Source organism: Panthera onca, chromosome A1, assembly GCF_046562875.1.
Source record: "Panthera onca isolate mPanOnc1 chromosome A1, mPanOnc1 haplotype 2, whole genome shotgun sequence".
NCBI lineage: Eukaryota > Metazoa > Chordata > Mammalia > Carnivora > Felidae > Panthera > Panthera onca.
Window position 1 is genome coordinate 51,900,191 of NC_138339.1, and position 16,032 is coordinate 51,916,222.

General features: G+C 39.9%; 1 protein-coding gene across 2 annotated transcripts in view; it reads right to left on the bottom strand.

Annotated features, from left to right (window-relative positions):
* The window catches only part of ATP10B (ATPase phospholipid transporting 10B (putative)), a 262,525-nt gene that overhangs the window by 103,807 nt on the left and 142,686 nt on the right, over nucleotides 1–16,032 (bottom strand). For both annotated transcript variants that reach the window (XM_060634929.3, XM_078446512.2), the window contains 2 exons: nucleotides 7,654–7,948; nucleotides 6,460–6,654 (listed from right to left, as the gene is read on the bottom strand). In XM_060634929.3, coding sequence (XP_060490912.1) covers nucleotides 6,460–6,654; nucleotides 7,654–7,948 — 490 coding nt within the window. The remainder of the gene's footprint in view (nucleotides 1–6,459; nucleotides 6,655–7,653; nucleotides 7,949–16,032) is intronic.

Sequence of the window (16,032 nt, forward strand, 5' to 3'; positions counted from 1 at the left end):
GCGCTGGCTACTACTGGGAAATCAGACCCTCAGTGCTAGGCTGTCTGAAGACTGGCCACTCTCCCGTATCATCTGGAATTATTTTTCTGTTATAGAAGCCACCTGGCTTCCAGAAAAGAGAATCTCCAAGTATTAATCAAAGAGCCAGAATTTTAAACTTTCTAATAGGAGTCATTCTTCTAAGTTTCTGACATTTCTTGATTCTAGTCTTTTTGATACCAGCATAAGCCACACATACAACCTTTAGCTGACACATGAAGAGGCTGTGAGCTAAAATTGTGTTTCCTCTGCCTGTTTAATGCTACTCATCTTTTGATGCCTCTGGAAATGTCACCTCTTTGGGGAAGGTTTCCCTTGGCCTTGATATTTTCTGCAGGTAGATGAGTCACCTCATCCCCTTAACGACTATAGACCTTTGTACAGAGGCATGGGACACCGTGGCTGTTTACAAGTTCCTTGTGATCACTGGACTGAGAGCCCCCGGAGGGCACTCAGGGCCTACCATGTGGTGCACACACACCAGATCCGGGTGAATATTTGGGACCAAATGACTGCTCAGCTGCTGAGACACTGGAGGGCTTTTGTTTCATTGCAGTATGGAGACAAAGCCCATCATGGATCTCCTCTGTTCACACCCCTGCTTCCTTACCACATGTTTTCTGAATACAAATAAAAATTTACTAAGCTGAATGGAAGGATAGAAATCTCTTGCTGGGTATGGTTCCCAGATTTATTAAACTGAGCCCTGGGAGAAACTAAGCTAATACAATTCTGAAGCTAATCTCTTCTTAAAGTCATTCCATAAATCTGATTAATGGGTCACCTTTAGACCACAAGCACAGTTGCTATATTAAAAGAAAATGCTCTAAAAGGATTGTAATTCTGTTAACAAGGCTTCTGCTGTTTGCAAAAGGACTCTTTCACAGTATAAACAAGTCTGGACCGTATGATGCATGGGACTGGGTTAAGCAACATTCTAAGGGCCCTAGTATTCAATTACATACAAGCGTATGCAAATCCTCCCCCCTACCTCCCCCCTTCCCCCCACCCCCACCTGCTACAAAGATATTATTTCTCAAATGTATGATTCTGAGACAAAATGGATACAGCTAGTGCTTGAGGGAGAAGCTTTTATCTTGTCCTGAACAAACGAATTGTCCTTTCGGATCTTGTATCCTTTGCCTAACATCCTATCATGTGTCATCGATATTTGGCAAAAGAAAATGTCCTTCAGCATCCATCAGTTAAGATAATAACTAACACTTATCTAGCATTTCCTGGCTTCCTATTCTGGAATATTTTATAGAATCAATCCACTTCAGAGTTGGAAGAGCTTCACTGATCTATAGTACAGAATGACGCCAAGTGTGTATGTTCCTAATATGTGGAAAGCAATTTACAAAGATTCTAGGCTCAAAAATATTTTAAGATGAGTACATAAAGGTGGCATCTCCAATATCTATTCCCCTTTCACTTAGAAACTATCTTATTTTTTTCCATTTGGGTTTTACATCTTCTCTGGGTGGCACATATGCTTTCAGGGAAGCTGACTTTGTGATAAACTCTGTGGTTCAGGTAAAATTCAATAAGCATAATCCCTACTCACAGGAGTGGTTCAGGGATGGACATGTGACTCACTGGGGTCACTGAGGTGTGAGGAGGATCTGGAAAGTAAGCTTCCTTGACCTTCTAAGAATGATCCCACAAGTGCCTTTCTTTCTCCCTTTGTGAGTTACCACATATAGACATGAAAGCTGGAGCTGTTGCAGCCATCTCACTGCCATGAGGAAAGTATGCCTGAGGGTAAAAATGATGCAGAGAGGACTGAATGAAATGGACAGCCAAGTGCGAGATCTAGGATGCAGATTCATGCCTGATCACTTGCCCATCTCAGAATATTTGTAGTGACTTAAAAACCGACAAGTCCCTTTGTTGTTTAAATTTGAGTTGAGGTTTCTGCTGCTTACAACAGAGAGTATTTCAGAGGACACAACTGAGTTACACAAAATTGGATAGGCTACTTACTGAGGGTCCTGGTAGGATCAAGTATGTCCTATTTCCCAAATTTATTTGGTTGTGGATTCTGTTCTTTCTAGCATATTTCACAGGACAAGATCTAGTCTGACTCCCAGGTTTTACAAAGTGGAAACTGAGAGGGGCAACTGGGTGGCTCACTTGGTTAAGTGCCTGACTTTGGCTCAGGTCATGATCTTGCAGTCCATGAGTTTGAGCCCCACGTCAGGCTCTGTGCTGACAGCTCACAGCCTGGAGCCTCCTTTGGATTCTGTGTGTCTCTCTTTGCCTCTCCCCTGTTTGCACTCTGTCTTTCTCAAAAATAAATAAACATTAAACAAATTTTTTTAGGAAGTGGAAACTGAGATCCAGGATTTAAATGACTTTCTAAGCTGTTGTTAGTAGTCAGTCACAGGTCTGGGCTTAAAGTTTAGGCCTCCTGAGTATGAGGCCTGCATTCTTACTTCAAAGTCATACCCCATCTCTGCCCTAAGAGGTTAAGTGGTTCCCTCATTGAAGATGAATCTCAAAAGAAGAATCTAATCATTCTTTTGCAGAGATCCAGATTCCTAGGACTCAATTATAAAGCAAAGTCTGCAAATTTGGGGCTCACAGGCAAAATAAGAACTTTAGGTCAAACAAAATAGGTGTGAAATAATTGAAAAATTATATTAGGTTATTTCACTTAAATGCCAGGTTATTTCAAATAAAAACATGAACTTCTAGCTCCTTTAACAAAATTCAGACAATCTGGCAACACTAGGTCTATATTTGCACATGGTGGCTAGCTCTGCCTTCTGATGTGAGGGCCTGGGTCCCCTTATTTGCTACAATGCCTACCGTTTCCTGTCTTAATCTAACACTGATGCTGAGTATCAGTCCCCATTTATCAGCACACAGACAACATTGCTCCCCTCTTTGTATTTAGTTTATTTCATTCAATTACCTGCCTGACCCTCTAGTCAATTATTTTGCTATACTGAAGAAAGTAAAATTCCCCAAATTTCCAAGGTTTAGTAAGTTTGGAACAACACTGAGTTAAGGATGGACAGATATCTTTACTGCGTATCTTAGTTCCCCCATGGAACATGGGTTAGGAGGGCTAATGTATAATTTTTTGATCATGAGTGTCTTTTTTTTCGGAGACCACCTCTTAGTCATTATTATTCCACTGAATACACTTCAGGAAATATTGCTATTATAAAACCTCTTATGTCCCTCCCTGCCAGTGAACCTATGAACTAAGGCTTCTTTTTGCTAGGATTGCTGCCACCTTGGTTTTTCACTGTTTCCTGGAAGCTATTTTGAGAACAGAACAACAGCCTGGCATACATCAAACCAGTTCTCAGCACAGGTCAATCTAGGGTCTGATAAACACTGAGATTATCCCCAAGAACAGGCCTGTGATTCTAGGAGGCTTAGGGCAGAGGATTTCTGGCAGAGCAGGGAGAATAGGATCAGGCTAATTGAGGTCCACACTCATTCTTCCCTAAGGAATCAGCTTCCTGGCTCACCACTGTGTATCTTCTCTGAGAAAAAAAAAAAAAAAAAAAAAAAAAAAAAAAAAAAAAAAAAAAACAACTAAGGAAAAAGAAAGGTAGCAAACAAAAAGTGAAGGTGTGGGTTGGTGACAGTCTCTTTGAAAAAAGGCAGCCTGCCAATTATTTTCCTTCTTTAGATGTTCAGTGTGCTAACAACATTCGAGACAATTAGAAAACACACACACCCTTCAGATTAACTTTTTTAGACGTGCAGTTGTGGCCCTGCCAGCAAAGAGGCCAGAAGTGAATCTGATGCTGAGGGGAGACATGGAGATTTTCGTAGAGGTGCCCTGAAGACAAATGAGTCCCTTGCATTCGATAGTCTCCCATTAAATCCTCTCATCAGCCAGCTACAAGTCGGTTACCTGCCATTCCCCTGGGGAAGAGAACCCCTCTTTAGAAAGAAGCCCCTAAATGGCTACAGTGCACACCCTGAAGCCAGCCCCTTTCATCTTAAGAGGGACCAGAGCGACTGGAGAATTTCTGCCAATTAGGGCTGATAAAGTCAGAGGGAAAAAGTCAGAGGGAAAAAGTCAGACAGGAATGGTGCTCATCGAGAGAGAGATGGACATTTTCCTTATCTGCCAAGAAGTCAAGCCCTCACCTGCTAGTGACTCAATCATCAAAGGCTAGCCCACAAAGCACTCAGTCACGGAAGTCTCTCTCTTAGCCCAGACTTGACTCTCTTGCTTCTATCTTGGCTATATGTGCAGTCATAAAATTGAGACCTATAATAACTCTTATCTTCTCTTTCACTGGAGAAGAATATAGATATGACTGTCCAAGATCATATCCTTTCCCTAACAACCCTGTTTTGCCAAATGCTCAATGGAACCTTTGTAAAGTGACAGGATGTATAAAATAATTTTAAATAATGTGGCAAGATGGGTGGTGTGCAGTTTTTGCTTTTGTTGGGACGTCAGAGAGGAATTATAAAGAAAACCTTGATGATGGCGCTACTGTGAGTTTTACATTATAAAAATAGAGCAATTGTAGCTTGCACATTGAGCATTTACTATATATCAGGCATAGTTCTAAGCACCTTCCAAGGATGCAATTGTCACGAGCACCCCAGGAGAGGTTTCAATTTTACAGATGGTAAAACCAGACTCAGAGAGGTTGGGTAACCTGCCTAAAGTCATGTAGTTAATGAATGATTTGACCCAGGCAGTGTGTCTCCAGTTCATCTAATACAATGCTCTACTGCTCCGCTCCCCTGAAAAACAGTGATGCCTCTTCCCACCAATGGTCTCTAAATATGCTCCAGTGTGCTCATACACTGGACTAGGAATGGAGGAGAATTTATGCAAAATTCTTAAATGCTAAACACATTTGAAACAGCAAAGAAAACACCAAATAATAAAGACCTCCTAATTTTAATGAACATGGACTCAACCCTTTTTTTTTATGTGGTTTTTGGTTTTAGGTAATAATTCTGACATTGGAGAATTAAACAGCTTCACTGAGATAAAATGATGCTATCTCCCTACAGTATCCCCTCTATAAAAAGTAGCAGCAGTGGCAGCAGGCACAGAAAGATCTTCTGGACCCACCAGACTTCCCCAATGGGTTTTGCTTTACCTGCTATAGATGAGACATTCTTGGTTATTGATCACTTTATCAGATTTGCATCTTCGGAGGTCTTCCCAAGCATCCTTTATAGCAGTGACCGCCAGGATGATACAGATTGGTATCACACCTACCTCAGGCTGGAAAGCATTGGTCACGGGAACAAAATTCAGACCCACAATGCCCAGAAAATAGAGATTGGCAAACCGGTGTAGCTGTTCAAAGATGTTCTTGGGTATGAAGGACAACACGGTGTACTTGCTGGTCTTAATTTGATTCCCACAATAATGCCTGTTGGGATTCTCTTTGTAGGACCATACTTCAAAGGGCAGATTGGAGATTACTATGCGTTTCTTGTCTTCTTTCCTTTTCTGCCTTCTTTTGACTTCCTTTCCCATCTCTGCTCAATCCCGTTTCTTGAATTCTCATAGGATGGCATGTGAGTTCTCCGTAAAAGAGTTTTTTCCCCTAATCAGTTCCATTGTTCAGCTGCCAGTGAGTCACGTCCCTGATATCTTTTATTTGCATTCTTTGCTGGAAATTTCTCTCTCTTCTTTCAAAAGGAAAATTAAAAACAAAAGGCTGGTTTACAAATGCTGGGGGAGAAATGACAAGGAAAAAGCTGGCAGAGAACAGGTGTGCACTTGTCAGGTCACTTCCTTCTACTTGTTGGGACTCCACCTATTGGAATGTAGACGTCACCCACAGGGATCTTCCTTTTCCACCCAGGCAGCTGAGAACAAGTGTGCCAACTCTAGTCATAAAACCTACCTGGTTAAGTTTTAAAAACAAGAATTTTTAGCCAAGAGCCTCAGATGCTTTAAAAATGGTATATGTTTTCTTGTTTGAGAGATGTCGCCTGTCACTCTCCAAAGAGCCACTCTTAAATTTGGTCTCTTGAGATGATCCAGTAAATTCTAGAGACCAATTCTTGAGATTTAACCTTACTCTCAATAATACAACATTTTTGTGCTTAATATTTTGAGTGTTTACATGTGCTAAATTAAGGTTTCTAAATCTCAGCACTAGTGATATTTTGGGCTGGATGATAATTCTTTGTTGTGGAGGGGCTGTCCTGTATATTGTAAGATGTTTAGCATCATCCTTCTGCTTTTATCCACTACCTGCCATTGGCATTCTCTTCAATATGGCAACCAAAATGTCTCCAGAAAGTGTCAAATGTTTCCTCCTCAGAAAGATTGCTCTGGTTGAGAATCACTGAATTAAGTGAACTTAAGAAAATAAAATGTGACAAGAGAGACCAATCCTTTGAAAATGCTGATGAGTTTTCATAACCTATTTGGAAGCAAGAAAAGAGAAGGGTGATTTCTTTTACCTTTCATATATCCAGATGTTGGAGCAGTTGATTTTTCTATCAAGACGATATCTCTTGAAGTCTTCCATGCCATCCTTGACCATGATGAGGAATAGCACAATAGCCAATGGTAACATGGTGATTTCTCTGTGGAAAACTTCCATGGAGGGCATCCAGTTGAGAATCACCAGGAATAGGAAATACAGATTAGCCCATCTGGAAGGGACAAGAAAAGTGTGAGTGAAAACCATGGAGAAGGAAATATACTTTCCACACTATTTCTTCCCTATTGTTGGCCTTTATCAACTAAAATGACATTCTCTTTTAGGGTGATCTCGAATTATGGTAAGGGCTCTGAAGCCAGATCCAGCTATATTCAAACTCAAATTGTTTATTAGTTGTGTGACTTTCTGGAGCTTGTTTCAACTTGTGTAAAATGGGGCTAGTACTATGTACTTTAAAGGGCTCTTATAAATATTACATAGGATTATATTTGTTACATATGTAATAGAGGGTTCTCAGTCATAGTAGTTTCTCAATAAATGACAACTTGTAACGATAATTACAAAATTTAGGATGATATCTAAGTGTATATTTTGCTTTATAATTAAAATACGATCTTGCATGTATCATCTCAAAATTATGGCTTACATTTTTAACTTTTCCAAGTGCATCTAGCATCCTTTTGCCACTGTGCCTTTGCACATGAAGGTCTGTTGGCAGGGACATTCTCCTGGCTCCCTTCCTGACTTCTCTGTTTTTACCAAGTTAATGCATTCTCTTCTTTCAGATTATTTCAATTGTCACTTATTTCTGGAAGTCTTTCCTGACTTTCTTAACTAGCCCAGATCTCCCTCTTATTTACTCTAACATCACCATATACCTCTTTTTAGAAGTATCTATTTAAATTCTAATTTGACATCAGTTTATATAATTCTTAAATTTAATGTCTGTCTCTTTCATGAGAAAATATAGTCAAGACTATGTCTCTCTTTTCCCCCTCATGTATCTCCAGCAGTGAACACATGGTCTAACACAGTAGAATCTGATATTTATTGAATGAATGAATGAATGAGCAAATGAATGACAAGTCTTTTTAAGGTACATGCATTTAGATATTAAAGGATAGGTAACCCAGAGGGCAGCATCTTTGTTTCAGAAATACTGGCAAATACTTGGTTAAAGCGTGTATCGTTTGGCCAAGTGGTTGTGTACCTATGAAACTGCTCAAAGAGATTCTGAGGCAGGAAAGTGAGAAAGGTGTATTTGGTTGTGCAGATTCTGTTGCCGGAGTATCTCCTGGTGATCTCTGCCCAATCTCGGTGGCACGTGCTGTTGTTGGGGAAGATGACCCGTTGTTGTGTCAGGTTGTAGCTTTGCCTCTTCTTCTCTTCAGACAATAGTGGTGTGGCTTCTGATGGAGACTGGGGGAGGCCATCTCTGACTCGCCACTGCCACCGGTGCCAGGATGAGTCCACTGAGAGTGCCATTTCTGGCAGCAAGCTATGGTCTAAAACAGACACATGAAGTTGTTATGGGCAGAAGAAAATATATGGTATATTGGCTCACCCACTTGTTCACCCATCCAACCAAGGTAGATTATGGAATACAATGTGAGGAAAATAGGTTCAATCCCTACAAACCACATGTTTAAGAGTGAGAGATGTAAAGCAAATAATCATATAAATATATAAATAATATACAACTAACACTGTGACAAGTACCATGAAAGCATTTAAGGTGGGAGGAAGGTGTAGATGACCTTGTTGGGCCTATGAGGAAAAGTATGGTTCTATGGGCTATGACACCAGAGGTCAGAATGCTATCTGTGGCTTGTTCCTAATGCTGAACTGTCTGTTTACCTTCCCGGTCTTCAGTTTCCTCACTGTAATATGAGGAAAACTAGTCTTATTCTACTTTTTCACGAGCTTTTTGTAAGGAATGAAATTGATAGTATATAAAGTATGCTGAGCCATGTCTTAAAGGGAAAGGTGTTCCCTAGCTATAAAATTTTCAGGTATTGGGTACTGATATTTTGAAGAACCTCATTTGTGATCAGAACCTCATAGAAGAGTAATATGTGGTACAAAGGAGATAGTTTCTTTCCCAGAAAACTTTGGCCTGAGGTGACTGGGCTGTATAGAATGTTGTTCCATGAACACCACCTGTTTTGTTTTTTTTGTTTTAAATGTGTTGATTGGGGGTGAGGGTGGGAAACCCCTTCCTTCCTCTCCACTCAATTTAGTGGTTTCTGAAACTGAGCACTTATTCAGATGATCCTCCTAGATGATGGACGAATGCTGTGTTATTTAGGATATTGCCATTTCTGAGCTCTTTTAATGGAACCTATAAGCAAAACTTTAAGGTTCCCTCTAGCCATTCTTACTTAAGTCCATGAAGGATATTATTCAGACATACTTTGAAAGGTTAGAAATTGTATATAATGGTGCTTCTCACCTAGTAGGCTCACAGGATGATTTTCTTTTGAATAAATGGATGAGTAAACATCAGATATTATTAATCTTATTATGAGAAACTCCACCTGTCATTGAAAACATAATCCTTTAAAGGAGAAAAAGTTCCATTTCTAGTTTAAGTGATAATATTTTACTTTCCTGATGCCCATATGATCGGACCCTTATCATAATTCTCATGACTTTAATCAATCCAAATGATTTTCAATCCACAGGAGCTCTTCAGAGTCTTAAGTGAATCCTTGTAGCAAGCATGAAAAAATAAATGCAATTACTGATGCCCATTATTATGTGACCAAAAGCAATATTATGACATATGGTAAGCCAGAAATAATATTGTATATCTTCGTTCTCATTTTAAAAAATGTCCCTTTCATGGATTTTTTTATTATTATAAAAGAAAAGGAAATGAAAAGATAATTCATGAATAGAGTTGAAAATGCAAATGAGAAATCTTGCAGTGGCTAATGCCATACATAACAGACTTCTCTCAATTTTAGGTTATAAGAACTTCAAAAAAGAAGATTGGGTTGATATGGGAGATGCAGGTATTTTTGGTGGGGTGGTTTAAAAAGTTCATTTATTGTATCATATTCTTAATTTTATTTTAGTTGTCTTTACTTAACACTGTAAAATAAGTTTTCTTAAAAATAAAGCACATGCAAAATGGACGCCAAACTAGTGGACGTAAGTTTGATGAGGAACTGAATGTTTCCATAGTTTCAAAGTATCTTTCTCCCAAATCATTAATTACAATGGCCACACACACAAAAAAATCACTTTGCAGTGAAGTAACATGGCAGATACCACCTTACCCCAGAGATCAAAGCAATATCACCAATATGGTATAACTTGACATTCTGTGCCTCCTGATATGATGTACCAAGGACATGGCATCATTTCTGATATCACAAGGAAATATTGAAAAACTTCAAACTGGGGATTATTTTACATAATAACTAGCTTATGTTTTTCAAGTGTCAAAGATCAAAGAAAGGCAGAGGAACTATTTATGATTAAAAGAGACTAAAAAGATATGGCAAGTAAATGGATCCATCTTGGATTGGATCCTGGATTGGGGGAGATAAAGTGGGTATAAAGAACATAATAGGACAATGCATAAAATTTAAAAATGAACTGAAGATTAGTAATAATATTTCAATAATGTCAAAATTCTCCATTATAATAATTACATTGTGGTTATGTAAGAAAATGTTTTTGTTCCTAGGAAATCCATCCTAAAGTAGTTATGAGCAAAGGGGCAAGTTGTTTCAATGGCTTAGAAAATAATGTACATGTTTGTATATGTGTGTGTATACATATGTACACATACACACTTAGCTAGGTAGGAAGGTTGTGCGAGGGTGTTCCAGGTAGAAGAACTGGCTCTGGAAACACAGTTCATAGGAGTGTCCTATAGAATACATGAAGTGAGGGACAAAGAACAGTCACAGTTGAGGATGGAGGCACAGACAAGGACCAGATGGCCTGTTAAGGCTATTTATTATGCTCAGAGTATAAAGGAGTCCTGAAGAGTTTTAGGCATCGAAACACATGACCACAGCTGTGGATCCCACGCTTTGTTCTGGTGGAAGCACACAACGATGGACTGTACGGGGACCAGGAGAGGACAGGAAAGTAGCTCATTAACCCATTGCTTCCTCTTTCTTCCAAGTAAGCTATTTCTTTCCAAAATTGGAACAGGAAACAAAGGGAGATTGTGCAATCCTTCGATCTGAGGTGTAGTTTATTGCTTTCATAAAGGGAGGGACATGTCTGAAGAATCTCTCCAAGGTCTGGTCACTGATAAAGTCTCTCATTCTAATTTTCTGAAACGGTACCTCCCACTAACAATAAACTTGAACATATTCTAGTTTTACTAATTTACACTCAGATCCTTCTGGCTTGAAGTAGTAATTCTTTCCAGCACCACTATCATTTGCCCCTGGGCAAAATGTGCTCTAGATGGTAGGGGGGTACATTTTTATTTTTTTCTTTTTAATTTTTTTTTTACATTTATTTATTTTTGAGAGACAGAGCACAAGTGGGGGAGGGGCAGAGAGAGAAGGAGACACAGAATCCGAAGCAGGCTCCAGGCCCTGAGCTGTCAGCACAGAGCTCGACACAGGGTTCGAACCCACAAACCGTGAGATCATGACCCGAGCTGAAGTTGGATGCCCAACTGATTGAGCCACCCAGGCGTATTAGGGGGGTACATTTTTATATGGTGGGCCATTAGCCTAACATACTAAGTACAGTTTACTGACAAATCCTGTTCCTGCTCTCAACTTTCTCCATCTTGCCTAGCCCACATTCCAATTAATCCCATTTCCCTTTTTTATTTTAATGAACCGAGTAAACCCCATTTTTGGCAAATTCTACTTTCACTGTTAGGGGCCAACCAGTCTTTCACTGAGCCAAAAAATACTTGTTGAACTCTTGTTTTGTACCAAGTGAGTAAAGCCTATACATCTCTTTTCTTCTGGAACTTGCACTCTAGTGAGACTGACAGATTATAAATAAACACTCATAGAAATAATGATACAGTTGATCCTTGAACAACATGGCTTTGAACCACATGTGTGTGCTTATATGTGGAATTTTTTCAATGCAGCATAGAACTGTAAATGTATTTTCTCTTTCTTACTATTTTTTAAATATTTTTTTCTCTAGCTTACTTCATTATAAGAATACAGTATATAATACATACACAAATTATGTGCTAATTAACTGTTTATGTTATCCAAAAGGCTTCCCATAGGTTATTAGTGGTTAAGTTTTTGGAGGGTCAAAAGTTATATGGGGATTTTTGACTGTGTGGGGTGCCTGCACCCCTAACCCCCACACTGTTCAAGGGTCAAGTGTATACTCACCAACTAGGATAAGTGCCACAAAGGAGAACAGGGTGCACTGCTATTACATAACAGAAGGATGTGACCTTGTTGCTGATGAGGTGGGGCTTGAGCTAAGATCAGGATCATCAATGCGAGGTAACTGGATGGGATGTGTGTGTGTGTGTGTGTGTGTGTGTGTGTGTGTGTGTGTTTGTGTGTGTGTGTGTGTGTGTGTGTGTGTGTGTGGTGTTTGTGTATGTCTGGAAGTAAGTGAGCATTCTAGAAAGAAGCCACATTTGCAAGTGCCCTGTTAGCTAGAGCAAACATTGATTTTAAAAATGGAAAGAAAACTGAAGTAAGGCTAGAAAGCAGTAATAAGTGGTGACTAGAGAATTACTTTACCTAAAGGTCCAGTTCTTTAAAAAAGTATGTGAGTTGGGGGATGCCTGGGGGGCTGTCAGTTAAGTGTCCGACTCTTGATTTTGGCTCAGGTCATGATCTCATGGTTCACGAGTTTAAGTCCTGCATTCAACTCAGTACTGTCAGTGGGACCATGAGAGGGATTCTCTCTCACTCCCTCTCTGTCTGCACCTCTCCTGCTTGTGCTCTCTCTCTTTCTCAAAATAAGTAAACTTTAAAAATACTATAAAATTATGGGGTGCCTGGGTGGCTCAGTCGGTTAAGCGGCCGACTTCGGCTCAGGTCACGATCTCGCGGTCCATGAGTTCGAGCCCCGCGTCGGGCTCTGTTCTGACAGCTCAGAGCCTGGAGCCTGTTTCAGATTCTGTGTCTCCCTCTCTCTGACCCTCCCCTGTTCATGCTCTGTCTCTCTCTGTCTCAAAAATAAATAAACGTTAAAAAAATTAAAAAAAAATACTATAAAATTAAACGTAATCTATACTTAGATTCTTAATAAATAGTACACTATCTTGATATTAGAATTAATTAGAAGCTAAGAGAGTTTGGCCTTCACTTAACCACAGGGGTTTGTAAAGCACTCTATCCTGCGTGCTACAAAATGTGTAAATCTCATAAAATAATTTCCTGTTAGACACCTCGTTAACAAACAATAACCACCTTAGAATAGTCAGGGATTAGTGTGTCCTTAAATCAATCAATTATGTCAGTTTTCCCCAAATTGTAGTCATTCTTGAATCACTGTTCCAATTTCTGCCATACCCAAAGATCATTTGTTTTATTAAGTGCAGTATATTTTGTTAAATCACTTAAAATTTTTTAATAATATTTATTTAAATTTTTTTAAATGTTTATTTTGAGAGAGAGAGAAAGACAGAGCATGAACAGGGGAGGGGCAAAGAGAGAGGGAGACACAGAACCTGAAGCAGGATCCAGGCTCTGAGCTGTCAGCACAGAGCCCGACATGGGGCTTGAACCCACAAAGTGTGAGATCATGACCTGAGCTAAAGTCAGACACCCAACCAACTGATCCACCCAGGTGCCCCCATTAATATTTATTTTGTAAAGAGGGAGACAGAGTGTGAGTGGGGGAGGGACAGAGAGGGAGAGAGGGAGAGGGAGACACAGAATCTCAAGCAGGCTCCAGGCTCTGAGCTGTCAGCACACACAGCCCAACGCGGGCTTAAACCCACCAACCATGAGATCATGACCTGAGCCAAAGTTGGACGCTTAACTGACTGAGCCACCCAGGCACCCCTCAAATAACTTTTCAAAAGCTTAAATGTTGACTTTGGCCTCATGTAAAGCAATGATATCTGAAATTAGAGGTTTGATACACACGATTTTTTTTCATAGGCACTAACATAGACCTACTTTTATTGAAATGAAAACTGTTGGCCCATTATCACAGCTTTGTCCCAGGCCTTCCATATCTCTATTTGCTATTCTGAGAATGAGGCTCAGAAACATCACCAATTATCCGGAGTGTCAGTCATTTTCATTATTGGAGGCTTACGTACTAATGCAGGAAAGGCTGCTAACATGTTTTTCAAGGTTTTTGTTTGTTTGTTCATTTCCCACAGAAGTGTCAAAACAACAAAGGCAACAGCAACAAAAGGTTTTTCATCTACCCTGAATTTAAAAATCCAGAGAACTCGATTCCTATATATTCCCCAAGAATTCTACTAGATCAAGGAAAGATTTGCAATACAACAATCTTATTACCAATTTTCTATTCATTCTGTTTTTTCCCCACTTAATCTAATTGGATTTGCTTGAGGAAATGGTCATAACTTTTATGTAGTCTTCTAACTATTTTACCCATACCCATTTTACAGATGGAGAAACAAAAAGGGGAATAGAATAATTCCTCTCTAGAACTTTCTTTCTCTCCCTTTCAGAAAAACCTATATTTTTTAGAATCCAAGATGTAATTTTTGGTTCACATTTTAACGTTTTGAACCTAGGATATGTCACATAACTGATATGGTAATAGGTTTCTTTTTTTTCTTTTTACCCTCACAATATATTATTAAATTCATGACATTTTAGATTCAAGGGAATATGTTTAGTTGTAGGCTAGAAAACAGAAATCACAATTTGAAAAGCCCTCACTAAGCTTTCCAGTTCTGGAACCTGCCTGGGAAAGTTTGGTAAGGACCTCTTGGGAAAGGAATGACCCAAGAGGAGACATTCTTCAATGCAATTCAGATAGGCTAGAAGCCTTGAAGATGGCTGAACATCAGAGCCTTCATTTGTCTTGTATGCAGCTATGGGATTCTACATATAGCTGCTGAGTGCAATCAGTTCTTACAAGCACCAGAAAGTGCTCTGTCCTTCCCAATGGGAAGAGCAGGAGCTGTGATTTGCCTCATTCACAGGCTACAAAATGTGTCCTATAATTAGGATGCCAGATGCTGACTTCCTCCAGAGAGAAATATTGAATAAGAAATGTGTCTGCAGGCCCTTGCACAGGGTGGGGTGGGGATTGTGGCTTTTGGAGGCTGGTGATAGTGGGCACCAGTGTGGAAGGGGAAGGCAGAGTGAAAAGAAAATAGGAATCACCTTAAGTAAAATTAACTGAAGGATGTACTTCTGTAGAAGGTAATAAAAACACGTGACAAATGAAATCCTATAGAACAGGTCTTTGTAGGAATGATCAAAGGGTAGATCTTTATAGAACTCAGACATCAATGGCGTACCACACTCAGTCTCCATCGCTAGTCTTTTTTGTGAATGCTGTTTACCCTGATTTTTCTTAGCACCATGGTCCATGAGAGCCTTAATCTAACAGATTTTCAAGGACAACGATTTTGTTTCTTTAAATTTTTTTTTAATGTTTATTTATTTTTGATACAGAGTGAGAGACAGAGTGCAATCGGGGGAAGGGCAGACAGAGGGTGGTACAGAATCTGAAGTGGGCTCCAGGCTCTGAGCTGCCAGCACAGAGCCCCACATGGGGCCTGAACTCACAAACCATGAGATCATGACCCAAGCCAAAGTTAGACGCCCAACCAACTGAGCCACTCAGGCACCCCATGATTTTGTTTCTTGGGCAACAAGAAAGATCTGTGGTCTGCTATGCTATACTCCATTACTCCCCAGGTTTTTTGGAGTTTAGGGCATCACCAGGCACCCAGCAAGCTGGTCTCCCATTAAGTATATCTGGAGCTCAGGCTTCACTCATGAGTTTTGGACAAGAGTATCCCACTGCTTCTTTGCCATCTTCATTTCTTTTCTAGGTGTCTTTGGTCCAGTAGCCCCCTTCCTATGAATAGCATCTACCTTTACCTGAATGACCTGGAACTCATCTTTGATTTTTCCTTCATTTGCTACAGCCAATCTATTTTTAAGTTCTATCCATTTTTACTTTCTAAATATTTTTCAAATCCATCTGTTTATCAACATTCCTCCTGCTTCCAGCCTAATAAAAGACATCACTGTCTCTTGTATGGACCACTACACAGACCTCCATCAGGGTCCTGCATCCTCACTTGCTCCTGTTCCAACCTAGTTTTCTCATGACAGCCAATGTTGTTTTTCTCAAGTGCAAATCATATCATGTCAGGTCTCTTCTTAATGCTCTCAATGATTATGTTTGCTTTTGTATAAAACCCAGCCTTCTCACCGTGGCCTACATTATACTTCATGTGACCCAGCTTGTACCTACCTCTTTTCTCCTTACTCAACTATTCTCAAACACTCCAAGCTTTCTCTCTTTCTCCTCTTCCCTCCCCATCCCTACATGAGAATCTGGGCACTTGGTAGTTCCTCTCCCTTGAGGGTCCTTCCTTCAGATTTTGCCTACCATATTAGTCAGGCTAGGCCATGGGCCAGGCTATGAGACAAAGTCCCAAATCTCAGTGGTT